Source organism: Anabrus simplex, chromosome 2 (genome assembly GCF_040414725.1).
Source record: "Anabrus simplex isolate iqAnaSimp1 chromosome 2, ASM4041472v1, whole genome shotgun sequence".
Lineage (NCBI taxonomy): Eukaryota > Metazoa > Arthropoda > Insecta > Orthoptera > Tettigoniidae > Anabrus > Anabrus simplex.
The window spans coordinates 830,234,042-830,258,857 of NC_090266.1; the positions used below are offsets into that span (position 1 = coordinate 830,234,042).

The following is a 24,816-nucleotide window of genomic DNA, read 5'->3' on the forward strand; positions in this document are numbered from 1 at the left end:
CCTGGAAAATGGTAAGAACCTACCTTCCTCCCTTATTTCTGTGTAATTCACAATATGGACTTTACCTTACGCAACAGTGAGCAGGTAGCTACTTAAGCCTGTCCTTCGTAATCTGGTGTGTCTCAGAGGTTATTGAATCTTGTTGAAGTCGGAAGTGTGTGTTCTGTGTAGTATAGTTAAGAAAAAATGCCTAAAGTGATGCAAAGTATTCAAGTAAAATTACAGCAGTTTGTATCTCAATATGGTGAGAAAGTGTTCGCAAGTGATGATAAAATGCTGTATTGTAAACTGTGCGATGTAAGAGTAACTGCGGAGAAGTCATTTAACGTTCAGCAGCATGTGGCAACAGAAAAACACAAACGTGAAGTACAACAAATCGAAAATGGAAAGACACTACAGCAAATGCTCCTAGGAGAATCTCGCTAATCTTATTCACCATTTTGTGAAGAACTTTGTACAGCCTTTTTTTGTGCCGACATTCCCTTAAATAAGCTGAATCATCCAAAATTTTGTGAATTATTAGAAAAATACACCAGCAAATCTCTTCCCGATCCTTCCACATTAAGAAAGGACTAAATCAGCCGAAGCTACGAAAAAACTATGCAAGAAATCAGAAAACGTGTTGCAAATAAGAACATATGGCTATCATTTGATGGACTACAGACTCTGTGGGAAGATATATTGCGAATGTCATTGTGGGGACTTTGGGAGAAGATGGTCCAGGTGAAATGTTTCTAGTAAACTGTGAACATTTAGAAAAAGTACATTTTTTTAGCATTAGTAAACTGTTTGACAGATCTATGCATGCCATATGGACCGAATGCGTTCAACATGACAATGTACTGCTCTTCGTACTGGATGCTGCGCTTTATATGGTGAAAGCAGCCAAATCACTAAAAGCATTATATAGTAAAATGGTGCATTTGACTTGTTTAGCTCACGCCATACACAGAGTTGCAGAAGAGATTCGTAGTCAATTCAGCGAGGTTGATAAATTGATTGGGTGTGTCAAGAAGGTCTTCTTGAAAGCCCCTTCACGTGTTGCATCATTTAAGTTGCTAGCTCCAGACATTCCCTTGCCGCCTTCTCCAATTTTGACAAGATGGGAATCCTGGATTGAATCCAGCAACTATTACTGCCAGAACTTCAACATTGTGAAAAATATTGATTCATTTGATAGCAGTGATGCCGCTTCAGTTGGACTAGCCCAGGACTTAATGTCTAATTCTGACATTTCAGGTCAACTTTCATACATCAAATCAAATTTTGGTTTTCTTCCTGCTACTATAACTGCTTTGGAGCAATCAGAAGTGCCACTAGTGAAGCAGTCGTGCAGTGAGGGGCGCGCAGCTGTGAGCTTGCATCTGGGAGATAGTGGGTTGGAATCCCCAAATTCCACTGTCGGCAGCCCCGAAGATGGTTTTCTGTGGTTTCCCATTTTCACACCATCCAAATGCTGGGGCTGTACCTTAATTAAGGCCACGGCCGCTTCCTTTCCACTCGTAGCCTTTTCCTATCCCATCATCGCCATAAGACCTGTCTATGTCAGTGCAACATAAAGCCACTAACAGACTAGTGAAGCAAATAGAACTAGTGAAAATAACTGTGCATAAATTTAATGTTGTTTGTGATAAAGTGGGGCAAGAAGTATCAAAGAAAATGGAAAAGGTGTTAGGAAAAAAATGAAGGGTATTGCACATTTTGATCCATTTCAATGATTTTGTTGGGTGAAAAGTTTTCTCTTAATCATTTAGAATTAGATTCAAGTGATATTGTCCATTTCAAACATGCTCCTCTTGTGACAGCTGAAGTAGAATGAAGTTTTTCAAAGTACAAGGCTTTGTTGGTTGAAAATAAATCTTTTTTATTTGAAAATTTGCACAAGGTATTCATTGTATATTGCAACTCAGGGCTCATAAACTGAAGATACAGAAGCATGTGAAAATAATCGCAGCATGTGCTAACTACTGTATGTACTGACAATTTTAATAAAATAAGAAGCACACTACAATATCAAATTGCATAGTTTAATTTCTTTTGTGCATTTTATTCATAAATAAATTGTTTGTTGTCATAAATGGACTTATTGATTTTACAACTGGAATTTTACCTCAAATAAAATACTGTTCGGCCATGTTTTTTATGTTATTGTGCATATTTTGGCAAATTTTAGGTCATAAGAGCATTTTTTTTCTGTGCATATTATGGTGATTTTTAGGTCATAAAAATTCTAGCCCTATATACGATTTATGTTGTGCAGTAAAACAAATATTTCGTGAGGATTATAAAATTAAAAATATTAAAAAGGAAAATGGATGAAAACATCATAGAGACTGTTACAATTAGAAATAAAGGTTTTATATTTCCGTTTATCCCTTTATATGTTTAGTTTTCTCAAGGATGTATACCTTCCTCATTTTTGTATGATACACTGATATTCTTAGTTCGATCTTTGATTCTTTAATAAATATAGCTTTTTAAAAACTATTCATCTCACTTACCTTAGAGTCACAGTTAAATGTTTCAGAGGTATAATTGTCTCTCTAAAAATTGACTTTTTTGGCTATTCTTAGCTTTATTGCATTCAAAATATAGTAAAATATTTTTGGACGCATCTGAGTGTGTTCAAATCATTGTACAAAGTAATGGAATTCTTCCATTGGCTTCCTTTTAGCTGGTATTGGGTTTACCCATCACTGATGTTTTCTTTTATGATTTCTCCTCTGACGCCTCATCAGGTAGGTACTCTCCAAAAATGTAAACTAAATCCTCGTCATCCATCTCACATAATCTTTAATGCTTTTAGTAACTTGACAACACCTACTACAGAAACTCGCACAGACATGTACAGAGTACAGACACCAACTGGCAGTCGCATGAAGTCACTTGCTGTGGACGGCTCTAGTCGTGCATAGTCATACAAATCAAAGTCGACTGTAGACATATGTAAATTTAAAAGCTTTCCCAGTCTGCCGAACATACAATTTCAGTATAAATATTACACTGTATCATAATTGTAAAAAAAAAAACCCACATTATTAGACAAGGAATAAATACACACTATTCAACATAGAACGATATATTTCGTTCTTAAAAGAACATCATCAGATTCTATCTAATCACATTCAATATTTGCAAAAATTTCTGTTTATATCTGTCCAAACATCTATGAATCTGAAATTTGGAACTTATCTTAATGAAGGCTTACTTTGTCACCATTCCAGCATACACTGTGAGGAGTTCGAAAAGCCGTGGGGGGAAGACTTCTCCAGCTAGGGCTGGGAAAGCCTCCTACCAATGTCTAGACAAAGGAGGTGTAGGGGAAGCCTCAGTGCTCCCTTACACGGAACCCCATTGGCTATCAGAATAATAGTGATGGGGAATCTAAGATGGGGTCTCGAGATTTCTCGAGACTAGAGCAAGCACTGTTTCTCGCGAGAAATTTAGAGAGATTTTGAGAGCGTTGTACCCTCATTATGTGGCGAGCAGCATGTTGTAGGCCTACAGGTAGATGGAGGTGAATGTTGTTTGTGCCGAGTATGCAAACAGCCAACCACGGGCCTTCTCCATTCCATAAATAGTTGTCAACAAGCGACTAGGGCATTCACTTCTTTCATTTCTACCGAGGTCTATTTTGATGCAGTATTACCTAATTGTATGCAGTGGTAAATATACGAATGAGTAGGCTAAGTACAGCACCTGATGGCTACTATAGGTGTACATCATTATTAGACCCCACATTCAATATCCATATGACCAGTGCTTGTGTTTACTGAAATTTTGATGACGAGGAAATAATTCCTTACAATGTTAGAGTATTTGCATCATAATTAGGTACTGTGGTATATGATGGTGCAATGTGTAATTGTGTCTAATTGTATGCGACAACTTTAAGACTATTTTTAAGGTTATTTTGAAGAGATGCTATGTGGCACAGCCCACTGTGTTGTTTATTCAAAAGAAGTAAAATACGTCAGCAGAAATACTTCTGGAATGATCCGGCACTTAAAAATACATAATATCGCTGAAGGGGAATTGTCACAGGGAACACCTCCAGCCCGGCGTGCACCACAAGAAGCTACCCTGTCGACAACAGTTGCGAGGTATCCAGCTAGGTGTACATCCTGTCTACAGTTACTCAGCTAAGATGTCCACCTCAAATAACTCGTGAACCGTTTGAGGTACTTACATTCTGTTTTCACTTTTGTTAATGGTATCAAGTGGCTCATAGCTGAACATGCAGTACTTTTGTAGGCTTTTGACAAAATTTATCGACCCACACGTTTCCATATGAGAACTGCTCATGTTATACTATCAAGCTTATGCTCGTAGTTACTGGGACGTTGCACAGATTGCAGCACAGGAGAATCAGTCTCAAGAACATTGTCCAACACTACCCTGTCGAAAGAATTTGAGCAAACTCGGGCATTTTAGATTACACATTCCACTCATGCGTAATGGTGGTTGCATATGCAGCAAGGCATATCTTGCCCCGTCTCAGGTTAGAATAATGCACACCTCTAGTATCCAAGTAGGTGTACATCCTATCTACAGTTATCCACAAATTATACAGGGTTATTCAGTTAAGATGTCCACCTCAAATAAGTCATGAACAGTTTAAGATACTGACATTCTGTTTTCACTTTTGTTAATGGTCATTGATTCGAAAATAAGTGATTGGTTTTGTAAAATGAAGTGTAGCAATTGTCAGATTGCATCTTCTGAAGACAGCCATGTTACAGAACATGCCATACTTTACCAGGCTTTTGACAAAATTTATTGGCACACACGTTTCCATACGAGAACATTATTTCATGCAGTAATGCTTATGATATACTATCAAGCTTACACTCGTAGTTACTGGGATGTCGCACAGATCACAGCACAGGAGAATCGATCTTGAGATTCTCGCGAGAGTCTCAAGATCTCTGACGTCAGTCTCGAGAGTCTCAAGCAAGAGCATTGCCTATTACTACAGAATAACTTCAAACAAGCCTGGCAAAACATTTGCTAGCCCTCCTCCAAATAACTAATAGAGGTTAAACTGTTGTCCTAGCTTCGTCCCTTTATTGATTTCCACAATGCAGAGGTGCCAACTATTACGGATTGTCCGTAGTGATTACGGATTTCACTTCACGATTATGGCATTACGGTCAAAGGTGAAATTATTACGGAAAAGCAACATTGTCACGATAAAAATTAATTTCTATGAAGAAAAGGAAAGAAGTAAAAAATGTTCAATCCCTTAGAGCATTACTGGTCAACCCTCCTCGTTTCAATTTTTGTTAGTTTTCAGCTAAACATATTTGGCAGTTATTTGGTCATCACTTCCTTTTGTTTTCTGCGAGCATTGTGAAATCACGGCCAGCTACATAGATATACGCTGCTCTCTTAGCTAGAATGATGCATCAAGTTGGCCGTGAAGTAGGCTCTACTCCTTGCTCTGTTGTTCTCCCGTGCGCGCAGTCGGTTCTCTCTCTGTTGTGTGTGTAGAACGAATGGTATATTTAGCACATTTCAATTCTCATTATCCTAGTCATTGACTCGAAAAGAAGTGATTGGTTTTGTAAAATGAAGCGGAGCAATTGTCAAATTGCATCTTCTAAGAAGACAGCAGTGTTACAGAAATATTGAGACGGTTACACAAAGGAATAGCCATTTCTGCTTGTTTCACATGTTAGTGAAAACCACATCATCTGCAGTGTGTGTTTATGTGATTTCTCTGTGACTCACGCTGGACGAGATGATTGCAGAAGACACATAGAATCAAAAAAACATCACACATACGGTGAATCAAAATTACAAAACCAGTCTGTTTCATCGTTCGTAAAAAGTAAGGAAACTGCGGTGACAAATGCCGAATTGCTGTTCACATAATTTCTTTTGGAGCATAATATGCTGTTATCATTTTCAGACCATGCTGGAAATATATTTAGATCAATGTTCCTTGACTCTAAAATATCTCAGAAATATGTTTATGCAAGAACTAAAACCTCTGCTTTAGTTCAGTACATGGCATCTGAGGCAAAAAAAGAAATAAGTGAACTTTTGCAAATAATGCCTTTTTCTTTGGTTACTGATGGTAGTACGGATTCAAATGCAGTTAAACTTTATCCTGTAGTTGTCTCTTTCTTTAATGCTCAGAGAGTCCAAATATCAACTCCTCTATTGTCATTGTTAGAGAGTACTGACAATACAGGTGAGGGAATTCTCTCTGTTATTAATAGTGAATTGTCTTCTTTAGCCATTCCATGGGAAAATTGCATTTCTTTTTTTATCTGACGATGCATACACAGTGATAGGGGCAAATAAAGATGTTACCAAATTTATGAAGGACAGGCATTCTTCTGTTTATGTCCCGGGTTGTTCATGTCGTCTCATTGTGCACAAAAAGCAGCAGCCCAATTACCAGTCAATGTAGATAACTTTTTGATTCAGTTATATTACTATCTTGATAAGAGTTCTAAAAGGCAAAACACGTTGAAAGTATATCAGGCTGTTTGTGGCACAGAGGGTCACAAAATTTTGAAATATGTCAGTACCCGGTGGCTCTCGCTTCTTCAGTCTATTAATAGAGTTCTTGAGCAGTGGGAAGCTTTGACACTCATGTTTTGTAGTGAGACCCCCCATAAAAATGAAAGCACCAGTCAGTTTGAAACTAAAATCTTTCATACAAGACCCACACACAGAACTGTTTTGCTACTTTCTTAAGAGTACACTTCCTGTCTTTTAACTCAGTGAATTTATTTCTGCAACAAGATGCTCCAGCCATACACTTCCTAGGAGGAAACTTACTGGTCTTGTAACTGACCTAATAGTCAGATATTTTCAGCCATGTTCTATTCAGCCAGAATCTCCCTTTTGAGTGTTGAATTCAAGAGGAGGAAATACCAGAAAGCCAATGAGGACTTGGTAATTGGAGCAAAAGCCAGGACATATTTGAAAGATAATGACTGTGATGAAGAGATGTTGTATAATTCTGTAAGAGAGTTTTATATGGCAGCTTGCAGTTACATTATCAGGAAATTTCCTCTTGTTGATGAATTTCTTCATCATGCCGAAGTTGTAGATATCTCTCTCAGAATGAAGGTTTCCTATACATCTCTTGAATATTTTGTTCCAAGATTCCCAAGTTTGGTCAAGGAAAGTGAACATGGCAAACTTGAAGAGGAATTTGCAGTTTACCAGTGTGATACTTTCCCTGAATATATTGTACATGGACATTTTTTTGCTAGGGGTTTTACATCGCACCGACACAGATAGGTCTTATGGCGACGATGGGATAGGAAAGGCCCGGGAATTGGAAGGAAGCGGCCGTGGCCTTAATTAAGGTACAGCCCCAGCATTTGCCTGGTGTGAAAATGGGAAACCACGGAAAACCATTTTCAGGGCTGCCGATAGTGGGATTCGAACCTACTATCTCCCGGATGCAAGCTCACAGCCGCGCGCCTCTACGCGCACGGCCAACGCGCCCGGTGTACATGGACATAACAGTGATGTGAACTGGGGCAACATTGCAGAGCTTAAAAATGAAAGTGGACAAATTAAGTATAAAACCTTAAGTGAAAATGAAATGGCGTATGGCTTTTAGTGCCGGGAGTGTCCAAGGACATGTTCGGCTCGCCAGCTGCAGGTCTTTTGATTTGACTCCCGTAGGCGACCTGCGCGTCATGATGAGGATGAAATGATGATGAAGACGACACATACACCCAGCCCCCGTGCCAGTGAAATGAACCAATTATGGTTAAAATTCCCGACCCTGCCGGGAATCGAACCCGGGACCCCTGTGACCAAAGGCCAGCACGCTAACCACTTAGCCATGGAGCCGGACAAACCTTAAGTAATGTTTATTTGCAGTACTAAGTGTACCTCACAGTAACTCCCAAAGAAAGAGTTTTCAGTGTTGTTAGGAAAAAGCAGACAGAATTCAGGCCTACATTAAGTACATCTACACTGGAATCGCTTATGGTTCTGAAGACGAAAATGTCATCTCAGGGGGAAGTATGTTTCAAGAAAACTGAAAAGCAGCTGCAGGGTGCAAAACAAGCTACAAAGAATTTTTTATCGCAGAACTAACAGGTAATGAGCAAATTTTATTGTGTAATATGATATAATTTAGAATAGATTGCTGTAGGAAAGGGCAAACGGGGTTCTCTGGATTTGACTCGTAAATGTTTTGAGGGGGGAGGGGCGGTGCACGAGTTGAAAATGGGATTACTGATAACCCACTTCAAAGGTTGGCATCTCTGACAATGGCACTATGGCGGAATGGCTGTCGCACTTCCCTAGCTGAGTCATGTTGGTTGATATTGTTCTATGTGGTCACCATCCTACAGGAATCTCATCTGAGACCTAGACATGACATGACTATGAAGGGAGATAAAGAACCTGGATAAACTTTTGTGCCTAGAGGCTCAGAGAAAGTACCACTCCATGGCTTCTCCAGAATTCGCCATCACCTTTGCTGAGAAGGCTGCGAAAGTACACATATAACCTGTGAACTTTCTTCCTCTTCCATAGTCCGACCTGCTGTGGATGGCATGGTGACTAGTGGCGTTTGTACACTTGCCCGCTCTGATACCTTCAGTAAAGAAGTAATCGCACTCTGTTCTCAGTAATGACAATGATGTACAACATATAGATTCCACCAGATTACAATTTTAACATACTGGAGCTAGAATATTGGGTTGCTTATTTGCCTACCTACTCCTCTCCTCCTGCTGGGAGATGTGAATGTTCATAACATCCTCTGCGGATCTCTGTCTCCCTGCGCTAAAAAGAGCATTTTTGTTCAATTATCAACCAGCTGAATCTTTTTGTGCTCAACACAGGGAAACAAACTCATTTCAGTTACACACATGGGACTTCCTCACAGCTGTATGTCACATTGTGTAGCCATGTACTAGTTCCTCTGTTACGGTGGCAAGTGCATGGTGACATCTGTGATGGTAACCATTTGCTTAAGTCTTGCCTCATACAGGCTTTGAATGAATGAATGAATGAATGAATGAATGAATGAATGAATCCAGGCCGAGTTGCTCAGATGTTTGAGGCGCTGGCCTCCTGACCCCAACTTGTCAGGTTTGATCCTGGCTCAGTCCAGTGGTATTTGAAGGTGTTCAAATACGTCAGACTTGTGTCAGTAGATTTACTGGCACATAAATGAACTCCTGTGGGACTATATTCTGGCACTCCAGCATTTCCAAAATCAGTAAAAAGTAGTTAGTGGGACATTAAGCCAATAATAACATTATTATTATCATCAGTCAGTCAATCCACCTGTTCCAGTTTTGTATTGCCTACCTGTTATTCAGTTCTCTGCTTTTTGTTTGTGTACATATGAATTATAAAGAAATAATAATAATAATAACAATGATGGTAAAAATAGTAATAATAATGAAAATAACAATGACGTATGGCCTCCCAGAGAGGCCTGTTGCAGGTCTTTTCCTATTAGACAGCCTATTGGCGGCCTGCATGCCTGTGATTTGTAATGATGAAGATGGCATACACACCTGGCCTCCGAGCCAGACGAATGAACTCTTTAAGGATGAAATCTCCAACCCGGCCAGGAATCAAACCCGGGACCCTCTGGACCAAAGGCCAGAATGTTATTAATTTAGTCATGGATCTGGACGAAAGAAAGGGCATCTTCTGATCATTAAGGTTTAAGTTGTTGTGTTTGTTTAAATGCTCTTTTATTTCTCTTCAGAATTTCATTTAAATTTCTCATGTAGAGGCATGAAAAATGTACTCAGAGCATTTAGAAGATGAGTAGAACTCAAAAACAGTTACAAAGCATCACTGAAATCTGTCAGGTGTCATTTCTGTGAATTGAGGTTAATGACCTCAATGTTTGGCTCTTTATTATTTTTATCATCATGCTTTATGAAATTGAAGGGGTATAAGTGTAAAGTGTGTGCATCCTAGAGATTATTAAGCTTTTATAGGCAAGTTTTTTATAAATTGATTACAGACAGTGGCTTGATTGGCACAGGTAGTTAGCATGACAAGGAGTGATACCTGTGAGGAGGATTCATTTATGAGTAAAAGTATGGATGTAGTTGCAAATGCCTGCAAGGGGCCGATGACCTTCGATGTTAGGCCCCTTTAAACAACAAGCATCATCATCATCATCATCAAATGCCTGCAGTCGTGTTATCTATGTGTTTTTCTCCAGAACAGAAGTATTATGTACCTAAACAAAGTTTATTGCACTGTATGTTGAAGTTATTTTGCCTTTTAATTTACTAATGATTGCTCTCTTTGCTTGCAGATTTAAAGAAAATTGACACTTATGGGACCTTTGCAAAGAAGGTGGATGAGATCCTACAAAATGAAGGATTGAATGTATTGGTAAACAATGCTGGTGTGACTACAAAATTCACCCGTATTAATCTAGTAAAAGTTGGTGATATGGAAGAGAATTTCATGGTGAATGCTGTGGCACCATTGATGCTCTCAAAGGTATTCTTTTAGGTGTAGTTGTTCATGATCTTTAGAGCCTGGATTTTGATGACATGTAGTCTTTTAACTGGTGCATTACAGATATTGCTAACGTGTACATAAGTACTGATCATGGTCACCAGATTATACAGTAATAATAATAATGTTATTGGTTTTGGTCCCACTAACTATCAATCAATCAATCAATCAATCAATCAATCAATCAATCAATCAATCAATCAATCAATCAATCAATCAATCAATCAATCAATCAATCAATCAATCAATCAATCAATCAATCAATCAATCAATCAATCAATCAATCAATCAATCAATCAATCAATCAATCAATCAATCAATCAATCAATCAATCAATCAATCAATCAATCAATCAATCAATCAATCAATCAATCAATCAATCAATCAATCAATCAATCAATCAATCAATCAATCAATCAATCAATCAATCAATCAATCAATCAATCAATCAATCAATCAATCAATCAATCAATCAATCAATCAATCAATCAATCAATCAATCAATCAATCAATCAATCAATCAATCAATCAATCAATCAATCAATCAATCAATCAATCAATCAATCAATCAATCAATCAATCAATCAATCAATCAATCAATCAATCAATCAATCAATCAATCAATCAATCAATCAATCAATCAATCAATCAATCAATCAATCAATCAATCAATCAATCAATCAATCAATCAATCAATCAATCAATCAATCAATCCTGATCTGCATTTAGGGCAGTCACCCAGGTGGCAGATTCCCTATCTGTTGTTTTCCTAGACTTTTCTTAAATGATCGCAAAGAAATTGGAAAATTTTTGAACATCTCCCTAGGTAAGTTATTCCAATCCCTAACTCCCCTTCCTATAAACGAATATTTGCCCCAATTTGTCCTCTTGAATTCCAGCTTTATGTTCATATTGTGATCTTTCCTACTTTTAAAGACACCACTCAAACTTATTCGTCTACTGATGTACTCCCACACCATCTCTCCACTGACAGCTCGGAACATACCATTTAATCGAGCAGCTCGTCTCCTTTCTCCCAAGCCTTCCCAGCCCAAACTTTACCAAATTTTTGTAACGCTACTCTTTTGTCGGAAATCACCCAGAACAAATTGAGCTGCTTTTCTTTGGATTTTTCCCAGTTCTTGAATCAAGTAATCCTGGTGAGGGTCCCATACACTGGAACCATACTCTAGACGGGGTATTACCAGAGACTTATATGCCCTCTCCTTTACATCCTTACTGCAACCCCTTAATACCCTCATTACCATGTGGAGAGATCTGTACACTTTATTAACAATCATATTTATGTGATTATCCCAATGAAGGTCTTTTCTTATATTAACACCTAGGTACTTACAATGATCCCCAAAAGGAACTTTCACCCCATCAATGCAGTAATTAAAACTGAGAGGACTTTTCCTATTTGTGAAACTCACAACCTGACTTTTAACCCCGTTTATCATCATACCATTGCCCACCGTCCATCTCACAACACTATCGAGGTCACCCTGCATCTGCTCACAATCTTGTAACTTATTTATTACTGTGTACAGAATAACATCATCTGCAAAAAGCCTTATTTCTGATTCCACTTCTTTACACATATCATTGATATATAAGAAAACATCAAGGTCCAATAATACTGCCTTGAGGAATTCCCCTCTTAATTATTACAGGGTCAGATAAAGCTTCGCCTACTCTAATTCTCTGAGTTCTATGTTCTAGAAATATAGCCACCCATTCAGTCACTCTTTTTTCTAGTCCAATAGCACTCATTTTTGCCAGTAGTCTTCCATGATCTACCCTATCAAATGCCTTAGATAGGTCAATCGCAATGCAGTGCATTTGGCCTCCTGAATCCAGGGTATCTGCTATATCTTGCTGAAATCCTACAAGCTGAGCTTCAGTGGAATAACCTTCCCTAATTCCAAACTGCCTTTTGTCAAACCAGTTATTAATTTTGCAAACATGTCTAATATAACCAGTAAGAATGCTTTCCCAAAACTTACATGCATTGCATGTCAAACTGACTGGCCTGTAATTTTCAGCTTTATGTCTGTCACCCTTTCCTTTATACATAGAGGCTACTATAGCAACTCTCCATTCAACAATCAAATAAGAATTTCAGATATGGTACTATATCCCAGCCCATTGCCTTTAGTATATCCCCAGAAATCTTATCAATTCCAGCTGCTTTTCTAGTTTTCAACTTTTGTATCTTACTGTAAGTGTCACTGTTATCATAGGTAAATTTTAATACTTCTTTAGTATTACTCATCTCCCCTGTCTGGACATTATCCTTGTAACCAACAATCTTTACATACTGCTGACTGAATACTTCTGCCTTTTGAAGATCCTCGCATACACACTCCCCTTGTTCATTAATGATTCCTGGAATGTCCTTCATTGAACCTGTTTCTGCCTTAAAGTACCTATACATACCCTTCCATTTTTCACTAAAATTTGTATGACCACCAATTATGCTTGCCATCATGTTATCCTAGGGGCTGCCTGGCCGAGGCGGTAAAGGCGTGCTCGGTTCGCCCGGAAGGACGTGGGTTCGAATCCCCGTCAGGAAGTCGTAAAATTTAAGAAACGAGATTTTCACTTCCGGAGGTGCATATGGTCCTGAGGTTCACTCAGCCTACACCAAAAATGAGTACCAGGTTAATTCCTGGGGGCAAAGGCGGTCGGGCGTAGAGCTAACCACCCTACCCCATCATGTGCCGCGGTTAGCAATGGTGGAAGCCTTTACCTTCCACTCCTCCTAGGGCCTTTAATGCCTGTACGGAGGTGTCTTTGTCTTTTTGTCTTTTATCATGTTATCCTTAGCTGACTTCTTTGCTAGATTCAATTTCCTAGTAAGTTCCTTCAATTTCTCCTTACTTCCATCACCATTTCTAACTCTATTTCGTTCCAACCTGCACCTCCTTCTTAGTCTCTTTACTTCTATGTTATAATATAGTGAATCTTTATACCATTCCTCAACAATTGCTTTAAACCCATCCCAGAGTCTGTTTACATTTTTATTTACCATTTTCCACTGATCATAGGCCTAGTTACTTTTTAGAAACTCCCTCATGCCTGCTTTATCAGCCATATGGTACTGCCTTATAGTCCTAATTTTTATACCTTCCTTTCTTTCAGATTTATTTTTAACTACAACAAAAACAGCTTTGTGATCACTAATACCATCTATTACCGTACTTCGGTTTCTCTATAGAGCTCATCTGGTTTTATCAGCACCACATCCAAAATATTCTTCCCTCTAGTTGGTTCCATCACTTTCTGAATCAGCTGCCCTTCCCATATTAACTAATTTGCCATTTGTTGTTCATGCTTCCTGTTGTTCGCATTACCTTCCCAATTGACATTTGGTAAATTGAGATTACCCGCTACAATCATGTTCTTTTCCTTATCGTTACCCACATAGCTGATTATCTTATCAAATAATTCTGAATCAGTGTCAGCACTACCTTTCCCAGTCTGTACACTCTAAAGACAACCAAGTTACCTGTTATCTTTAGAAATAGGCCTTACACCTAGAATTTCATATCTGTCATCTTTAACTTTTTCGTAGCTTGCAAATTCTTCTTTCACCAGAATGAATACTCCCCCTCTTACCATTCCTAACCTTTCTCTACGATACACACTCCAGTTCCGTGAGAATATTTCTGCATCCATTATATCATTTCTCAGCCATGATTCAACTCCTATTACAATATATGGTAAGTATATATATCTATTAAATTAATTTGATTCCTTTGTTTACAATGCTTCTACATGGTGTAGGAATTAATGAAGTACAATCTGACAATGGTACAGAGTACACATGTAGCAGGTTTAAAGCACAATTGCAAAAATGACGTATTACTCATAGGAGGTCTGTACCGTATACTACACAACAAAATGGATTAGCAGAAAGGCAGAATAGAACAGTGTTTGATACTATTAGATGTCTATTGATCCAGTCTGGGTTACCAAAGGAATTTTGGGGAGAAGCGGTAATGACTGCAGTGTATTTAAGAAATAGGTGCCCATCCTCAGCAATAAATTTTCAGATACCATTTGAACTGTGGTTCAATAGGAAATTGGATGAGGAAGAAATAGGTAGATTGAAAGTATTTGGATGTCAGGCGTGGGCTGTGAGAGTAGACAGCAGGAAGTTAGATCCCAGAACCGAGTCATGTGTTATGATAGGTTACGAGGCAGGTACTAAAGATGGATATAGATTATGGAGTCTTGAAATAAAAAAGTAATAGAGTGGAGAAGTGTGCTATTTGAAGAGCAGATTTTTCCCTTTGAGGTGAAAGGTCCTGGAATCGATTAGGTAGAAAAGATAAATGTACCAAAGGCAAAGGGTAGTGAAACATACATTGATATATTGTGCATTGAAGATCCAGAGATTAAATTAGGGACTGAATTAGACACAGGGGAGGACGGAGAGGAAACATTGGCTGTTGAGTCAACAACCGGGGAGGAACAACTAGAGGTTGAGTCTGTAGCAATACAAGAGCCAGGGAATAATCTGAGAAGGTCAATAAGACAGAGGAAAGAAAAGACCTTTGCAGATTGTAAGGCAGTGATGGAAGTTAGACATGGGAGTGTAGTGGAACCTAGAAAAGTTGAGGAGGCTATGTCAAGTTAAGAGTCTGATAACTGGATGAAAGCCATGAAAGTGGAGATCAATGGGATGAGAAAGAAGGATGTTTGGGGAATTGTAAAAAGACCGGATAATATCTAGGTAATTAATTCTAAGTGGGTGTTTTCATTGAAATATGGCAGTGAGGGTAACATTCAGAAATATAAGGCCAGATTGGTTGCCCAAGGTTTTAAGACAGAAGAACCTTAGTTATGATGAAACATTTAGTTCTGTTATAAAGAGGAAAAACGATGTGGTAAACAGACTCTGGGATGGGTTTAAAGCAATTGTTGAGGAATGTCAAAATAGGTTTGTTCCTTTAAAGGTGGTAAGGAATGGTAAGGATCCACTATATTATAACAGAGAAGTAAAGAGACTAAGAAGGAGGTGTAGACTGGAAAGAAATAGAGTTAGAAATGGTTATGGAAGTAAGGAGAAATTGAAGGAACTTACTAGGAAACTGAATCTAGCAAAGAAGTCAGCTAAGGATACATGATGGCAAGCATAATTGGTGGTCATACAAATTTTAGTGAAAAGTGGAAGGGTATGTATAGGTACTTTAAGGCAGAAACAAGTTCAAAGAAAGACATTCCAGGAATCATTAATGAACAAGGGGAGTGTGTATGCGAGGATCTTCAAAAGGCAGAAGTATTCAGTCAGCAGTATGTAAAGATTGTTGGTTACAAGGATAATGTCCAGACAGGGGAGATGAGTAATACTAAAGAAGTATTAAAATTTACCTATGATAACAGTGACATTTACAGTAAGATACAAAAGTTGAAAACTAGAAAAGCGGCTGGAATTGATAAGATTTCTGGGGATATACTAAAAGCAATGGGTTGGGATATAGTACCATATCTGAAATACTTATTTGATTATTGTTTGGTTGAAGGAGCTATAACAAATGCACGGAGAGTTGCTGTAGTAGCCCCTGTGTATAAAGGAAAGGGTGACAGACATAAAGCTGTAAATTACAGGCCAGTCAGTTTGACATGCATTGCATGTAAGCTTTGGGAAAGCATTCTTTCTGAGTATATTAGACATGCTTGCGAAATTAATAACTGGTTTGACAGAAGGCAGTTTGGGTTTAGGAAAGGTTATTCGACTGAAGCTCAGCTTGTAGGATTTCAGCAAGATATAGCAGACATCTTGGATTCAGGAGGCCAAATGGACTGTATTGCGATTGACCTATCTAAGGCATTTGATAGGGTAGACCATGGAAGACTACTGGCAAAAATGAGTGAAATTGGACTAGAAAAAAGAGTGACTAAATAGGTGGCTATATTTCTAGAAAATAGAACTCAGAGAATTAGAGTAGGCAAAGCTTTATCTGACCCTGTAATAATTAAGAGGGGAATTCCTCAAGGCAGTATTATTGGACCTTTATGTTTTCTTTATGATGATAAACGGGGTTAAAGGTCAGGTTGTGGGTTTCACAAATAGGAAAAGTCCTCTCAGGTTTAATTACTGCGTTGATGGGGTGAAAGTTCCTTTTGGGGATCATTGTAAGTACATAGGTGTTAATATAAGAAAAGACCTTCATGGGGTAATCACATAAATGGGATTGTAAATAAAGGGTACAGATCTCTGCATGTGGTTATGAGGGTATTTAGGGGTTGTAGTAAGAATGTAAAGGAGAGGGCATATAAGTCTCTCGTAGGACCCCAACTAGAGTATGGTTCCAGTGTATGGGACCCTCACCAGGATTACTTGATTCAAGAACTGGGAAAAATCCAAAGAAAAGCAGCTCGATTTGTTCTGGGTGATTTCTGACAAAAGAGTAGCGTTACAAACATGTTGCAAAGTTTGGGCTGGGAAGATTTGGGAGAAAGGAGATAAGCTGCTCGATTAAGTGGTATGTTCTGGGCTGTCAGCGGAGAGATGGCGTGGGAGGACATCAGTAGACGAATAAGTTTGAGTGGTGTCTTTAAAAGTAGGAAAGATCACAATATGAAAATAAAGTTGGAATTCAAGAGGAAAAATTGGGGCAAATATTCGTTTATAGGAAGGGGAATTAGGGATTGGAATAACTTACCAAGGGAAATGTTCAATAATTTTCCAATTTCTTTGCGATCGTTTAAGAAAAGGCTAGGAAAACTACAGATAGGGAATCTGCCACCTGGGCGACTGCCCTAAATGCAGATCAGTAGTGATTGATTGACTGTTGATAGGCATTGCAGTACGTAAAGATTGGTCTGTAGAACATCTAGTTGTAACTAGTGCTTTCTTAAATAGTGAAATCAGTTGTACTGTATATATGGAACAATCAGAATTGTTCGTAGAAAAGGATGTCCAAAACTATGTATGTAAATTGAAGAAAAGTATCTATGGACTACCGAATTCGAGTAAAGACTGGAATGCTTGTGTTGATGTTATAATAAGGCTAGATTTTAAGAGATGTGTCAAAGAACCAACTTTGTATGTAAAGGAGAGTTGTATCATTGGTTTTTATGTTGACGGTATAATTGTAATAGGTAATAAAGACGCGGCTGTGAGCTTGCATCCGGGAGATAGTAGGTTCGAATCCCACTATCGGCAGCCCTGAAAATGGTTTTCCGTGGTTTCCCATTTTCACACCAGGCAAATGCTGGGGCTGTACCTTAATTAAGGCCACGGCCGCTTCCTTCCAACTCCTAGACCTTTCCTATCCCATCGTCGCCATAAGACCTATCTGTGTCGGTGCGGCGTAAAGCCCCTAGCAAAAAAAAAAAAAAAGTAATAAAGAGGTTGTTAAGATTGTAAAAGTAAGGTCAATAAATATAGAACAGACAAAATAATGGGTTATGTTGAGTCAAAATCTGTACATAGACAAATTACTTGCTGATTTTTCCATGAGTGACTGTAAACCGAGTAAGACTACTTTACCAAACGGGTATACAGCAGCTGAAGACGATGACCAGGAATTTGATTGTACCATCTATCGCAGTGCAGTAGGAAGTTTGCTATATTTGTCAAGTAATACGAGACCTGACATTGTGTTTGCGATAAGTGAAGTTAGCCAAAATTGTCAAAAACCTAAGGTTAAAGATTGGAAAGAGGTGAAGCATATCATGAAATATCTATGTGGTACTAGATATTTAAAGTTATGTTTTAAAAATTGTGAAGAGTCCTTACAAGTATTCTGTGATGCAGTTCGGGAGGGAGATACTGAGTCAAGAAGATCAGTGAGTGGGTATGTAACCATAGTGGCAGGGTGAGCAGTGTCTTGGTATAGTAAGAAACTGAGTTGTATTGCTAGATCTACCATGGATGCTGAATATATGGCAATGGCAGAGGTATCTTGAGAAGTAACTTGGATGAAAGATTTGCTATCAGAGCTAGGACTGGAAAGGTTTATGGATACATCTTGTAAAGTTTTGCTGACATTGCAGCAGCAATTAAATTAAGCAAAAACGATAATGTGAGTGAAAGGTCAAAACATATTGACATCATGTATCATGTATGTAAAGAACTAGTAGAAAGAGGGTTCATTGAGTTTGTATATGTAGCATCAGAGAGAAATGTTGTAGGCTTGTTCACAAAGAATTTATCAAGCAACAAGCTTAAGAGTTTCTGTAGGCTTATAGGATTGCAATGAAGGGATAATTGATTGAAGTGTAGTCCTTTTTATTTTGTTGAGGAAAGAGGGGAGTGTAGGAATGCTGTGATTTTCTCATAAAAATAAATAATATCATACATATACATCTGTGTTAGTTGTAAGAAATCTACATTAAGGTTATGTGTTGGTAACTCAGGTGTATTATTCATTGAAGAAATTCAGTTGATTTGTGTGTTATTGGTAATTGTGGGCAACAGTTCACAATAAAAGGTGTATGTGATGAAGCTGGTGTTTTTGTCGTAAAATTTGCTTGCCTGAACTGGTGTTATGAGCTAAAAATGAAGAGATATCAACAATTTACAATGTCATGCACTTTCTGGATTGCCTGAAATAGTTCATCTTCAGTACAAGAAGTACACATCAGACTTCGAGCAAAATTTTAATGTTTAATCCTTTTTTTCTTTGCCACATTTGCACTTCATATTGTCAGCATCTATGGAGCCCCATCTCAGGAGCTTGGCTTTGGACCTCCCCACTGCTGTCCTCAGTTTTCCTTACAGTCCTGTTTTCATTGTAGTCAGGTGGTGAACATTTTGCTACTGTCATCTGATGTTAGGGATTTTAGTTTTCCACAATTGTAGTCTTGCCATTTCAGGTGATCCAATTAGTTATCGTGATGTTCGCAGGAAACTTTTCCTTGGCTTTAGTCTTTGAATTTGGGGTACATGACCGTCCTTTGGATGAGCACTTATACAGTGCATGTTTTATTTAATTGTGTGTGATTCATTACAGTGCCAAAGATAAAGTCATATGAATATTTCCATTTAAGGATTGAATTTGATGAGGATATAATTTTTTGTACAGATGGTCGGATACGTTTCTGTGAAATATATAAAGTGAAAGTGGCAGCAGAAAAATGATTTAACTTTCATTGACACATTGGTTGCAACAAACGTTTACGTGTTATTAGTGTTGTTTTTTCCTTCAGGTGTGCAGGAGCTATGCACCACCTTATCAAAATATTATTGACTTTCTAAACTATTAATAAAATTCAGAAAACTGAATTACTTCTCTGTTTTGTTTATAAGGTCATCACTGTGATTAGTGTTATACTGCTCATTATGTCTGGCTCCATGGCTAAATGTTTAGCGAGCTGGCCTTTGGTCACAGGGGTCCTGGGTTCGATTCCCGGCAGGGTTGGGAATTTTAACCTAATTGGGTAATTCCCCTGATATGGGGACTCGGTGTATGTGCCCTCTTCATCATCATTTCATCCTCATCATGATGCGCAGGTCGCCTATGGGGGTCAAATCAAAAGACCTGCACCAGGCCTTTTCAGAGGCCACACTGGAGCATGCAGAGTACCAGTGTTTCACCGATTGGCTTGGGTGGCGAGGTGGGAGACACTGGCTTGAAAAAGTGCAGCTAGGAACACTTTCAGATGTGCTCTTGTTCTCAAACTTGATCCACTATGAATAGTGTACAAAGTCAAACCCCATGACTGTTAATGGCTCATATTCTGGACTCGACTGGAAGCCATAGTGAGATGTCATTGAATTTTCACTCAGTTCATTCATTACATGATTTATTGAGAGATTGACTCATGTTTATGAGACTTGTACATTTGATGACATCTGTTGAATTTTCAGAAACTAGCTGGCAGTCGAGGTTGATAGAATCTCGGTAATTCCATACTACAATTTCTTCACATATTGAAGTGTTCAAAGTTAAAAGTGGTGAAGATACAAGGAGCTGCACAGTTGACTGTAAATGTTTCAGTATTTCCTCTGAGTTGAATATTATCTCTTGTGTATAGTTAACACCAAGGTAGTGAATCAAGTCATTTTTCTTTAGGTATTTTGATATCTTTCATAGGTTTGATGGCCAGGTTCTCTTCATGCAGTTAAACCCCTTTTCAATGTGTATCCCCTTGCATTTTGTTGTGTTAATTGCAATACATATGTCAATGAAAAGCCTCCATGGCTCAGGCGGCAGTGCGTCGGCCTCTCACCGCTGGATACCGTGGTTCAAATCCCAGTCACTCCATGTGAGATTTGTGCTGGACAAAGCAGAGGTGGGACAGGTTTTTCTCTGGGTATTCCGGTTTTCCCTGTCACCTTTCATTCCAGCAACATTCTCCATTATTTTTTCATTTCATCTGTCAGTCATTTATCATTGCCCCAGAGGAGTGCAACAGGCTTCGGCAGCCGGCACATTTCCTATCCTTGTCGCTAGATGGGGCTTCATTCATTCCATTCCTGACCCGGTCGAATGACTGGAAACAGGCTGTGGATTTTGATTTTGATCTCAGTGAAGAGTTGAATAGCACAGTTTGCAAGTGTCAATGCCAAATTCCTGCTGTTACTGATGATAACTGTGTCATCTGCAAACCCCACGTCTGTTAATGGCTCCTGTTCTGAACTTGACTGGAAGCCATAGTGAGACGTCATTGGATTTTCACTCATTACATGATTTATTTTGAGATTTAATATACCAGTAATAGGTGATAGTGGCGACCCTTGCATGACACCCCTTTTCATAACAATAGGTTGTGATGATCCTCTTCATGTTTAAATCCTTGTCATATTGTGTATTTGTAAACTAATGACAAGATAATTGAACTTAGAGGAAACCTGTGATGCTCTTAAGGTTTCCTCTAGGTGTCTACGGCCTACGTTGTCAAATGTCTTCTGTAAGTCCAGAAATATGACTGACACATCAAGTTTCCTAGACTTGGCCTCGTGAAGATTCAAATCAAGTACGGCAGTATTGATGTGCATACCTCAGGAGGTTGTGAATCCCATGTGATTGTCATTGAGGCTGATGAATTCTCAATGTCTTCAGTCGAGAGCTCTGTCTAACACACAACAAATTACAGAGCAAATTATCAGGTGCCTGTAGTTTCATGGGTTAATAGTTTCACCACCTTTGCGAATCAGGACAGTCCTAGCTTGTGTTAGTGATCAAGAAACTACTACTATGTGTGGCAGATGTGTTGCGATGATAGCTATTATTTTATCAGCCATATCATCTCTCTTTTTTTGCAATTTGCTTTATGTCGCACCAAAACAGATAGGCCTTATGGCAATGATGGGATAGGAAATAATTAAACTACAGCCCCAGCATTTGCCTAGTGTGAAAATGGGGAAACCTTGGGAAACCATCTTCAGGGCTGCCGACAGTGGAATTTGAACCCACTATCTCTTAAATGCAATCTCACAGCTGCGCGACCCTAATTGCACAACCAACCAACTCACTTAGTTGGTTTGTTACTGGTGGATTGTGCTCCTAGTGCTGTTGTATATTTCAGTTATGTGGAGTAATAGATGGACTGCACTGCTAATGCTATTGTTTGATTAATATTCGATTATAGCATGAGGATTTCATTGTCCAGCGTATACATCCATATTTAGAATAGAACTAATGATAGAACAATTTTTTAATCTTGGGGGAGAGAAAGGAAATTATTTCCATCAATACCTTATAACTGTTGAACTTAAGCATAGTTTATGATTTCATTACAGTGATATGTGTTTCTGGAAAAATGATTGTTCTCAAGAAATCACTTGCGGAACTTCTTGTAGAAGACTATGTAGCACGCAGTGTTTCCAAGTTGGCTCGTTCCAACAAATTGGGTTGGTTGTGTTTTAAAACTCCTGTTAAAAAACTGAGATATTTTCTTTCTTATGGACATTTTAGTCTCTTTTAATGTACCACTATTGTCTAGTTCGAGGGTTTGCTAGTGTTTGCTGAAAGCTTTCTTCTTACATAATTGTATAAAAATATGGTTGAGAAAAATCTGTTCTCGTCGCCATAAGACCTATCTGTGTCGGTGCGACGTAAAGCCCCTAGCAAAAAAAAAAAAAAAATCTGTTCAATCTTAAGTCTGATGTGTTTTAGAAATCTAGTTCCGATGAAATGCAGGTAATAGAATATGGATGTCTAGAACAAAATATTCTATGTAAAAAATTTTCCGGAGCTATCTAAGAGAAGAAAAATAATGTGATATTTGGTGCTTTTCAGTTTACAACTTGTTCTTTATCTAGTTATTGTGTCAAAATACATTCATTTAAGTTAAATTGGTATCTGGTAAACTTGTTAATGCTCTTATGGTCCTGCTGTCATTGTTTATGTCTTCACCTTATCCTAGATGCCTCCTTGTGCTAAAAAAAAAAAAAATGTGCACAGGATTTTCTTGTTTAGGCATTCGCTGACATGTTTTTTCCTTCTTTGTACCACCCACGCTTGGCCTCTCCCTGGCCAGCACCTCATAATTCACTTCCATTGCTCCAGGTTGAACTTCGTGTGTAATGTATGCACCTCAGCACTTTCTCTTTGCACTCTCCACTGTTTAGCGTAAAAGAAATTGTGATTGAGTTCCGCCCTCTGTGTCTACCTGACCACTTCAGTTTGGGGCAGTGAGAACTGAATGATTATAAAATATTACTGACCGGAAATTGATAGGGTGGATCATGGGAGACTACTGGCAAAAATGAGTGCAAATGGACTAGATAAAAGAGTGACTGAATGGGTTGCTATATTTCTAAAAATAGATCTCAGAGAATTAGAGTATGCAAAGCTTTATCTGACCCTGTAATAATCAAGAGGGGAATTCCTCAAGGCAGTATTATTGGACCTTTATATTTTCTTATATATATACCTATATAAATGATGTGAGTAAAGAAGTGGAATCAGAGGTAAGGCTTTTTGTGGATGATGTTATTCTGTATAGAGTAATAAATAAGTTACAAGATTGTGAGCAACTGCAATGTGACCTCAATAATGTTGTGAGATGGAGGAGGCAATGGTATGATGATAAACGGGGTTAAAAGTCAGGTTGTGAGTTTCACAAATAGGAAAAGTCCTCTCAGTTTTAATGACTGCGTTGATGGGGGTGAAAATTCCTTTTGGGGATCATTGTAAGTATCTGGGTGTTAATATAAGGAAAGATTTTCATTGGGGTAATTACATAAATGGAATTGTAAATAAAGGGTGCAGATCTCCACACATGGTTATGAGGGTGTTTAGGGGTTGTAGTAAGGATGTAAAGGAGAGGGCATATAAGTCTCTGGTAAGACCTCAACTGGAGTATGATTCCTGTATATGGGACCCTCATGAGGATTACTTGATTCAAGAACTGGAAAAAATCCAAAGAAAAGCAGCTCAATTTGTTCTGGGTGATTTTTGACAAAAGAGTAGTTTTACACAAATGTTGGGTTGGGAAGAATTGGGAGAAAGAAGATGAGCTGCTCGACTATGTGGTATGTAATACCAATATAAATGATCCGTTATTGGACATTATAAATTTTCCAGCTAACTCATTCCTGGTTGCCAGTGTTTCAGGTTCCCTATGGGAATCAACATCTATATCATCTGATGGCCAAGTAGGCATCAATTTTTGGTAGTGAGAAAAAGCCTATCATAGTGCATTGGCACTGCCGGTGGCTCCAAGTAGTGTACGCAGTTACCTCCACGGTATGCACTAGCCGTGCGTCTTGGTGGGTGTGCTAAGTACCAACTGTTGAGCCCAACTTAGCACACGGGAGTGAAACGCTGGCAACAAGAAATGATTTAGCTGGAAAATTTATAATGTCCAATAACGGATCATTTATATTGGTATTATAAATTTACTCATTTGGGACAAATATTTCAGGTTCCCTATGGGAATCAACATCTATATCATATTGGTATGTTCTGAGCTATCAGCGGAGAGATTTTATGGAATGACATGAGTAGACGAATAATTTTGAGTGGCGTCTTTAAAAGTAGGAAAGATCACAATATGAACATAAAGTTGAAATTCAAGAGGACAAATTGGGGCAAATATTCAATTATAGGAAGGGGAGTTAGGGATTTGAATAACTTACCAAGGGAGATGTTCAATAAAATTCCGATTTCTTTGAAATCATTTAAGAAAAGGCTAGAAAAACAACAGATAGGGAATCTGCCACCTGGGTGACTGCCCTAAATGCAGATTAGTATTGATTGATTTGGAGAAAAAAAAAAAAAAAAAAAACCTTCATTTTGTCCAACTCAAATTTTGTATGCGCCAATCAGAATTGAACCTAGTATTCATTATTGTAAGTCTGATGTATGAATGACCGAGCTCGATAGCTGCAATCACTTAAGTGTGGCCAGTATTCGGGAGATA

The 24,816-nt window shown here is 38.4% G+C and overlaps 1 protein-coding gene across 1 annotated transcript in view; it reads left to right on the forward strand.

Moving 5' to 3' along the window:
- Positions 1-24,816, forward strand: part of sni (SDR family oxidoreductase sniffer) — a 133,755-nt gene that overhangs the window by 87,444 nt on the left and 21,495 nt on the right. The window contains exon 3 of the mRNA XM_067141531.2: positions 10,277-10,467. Within this exon, the coding sequence (XP_066997632.2) occupies positions 10,277-10,467 (191 nt within the window). The remainder of the gene's footprint in view (positions 1-10,276; positions 10,468-24,816) is intronic.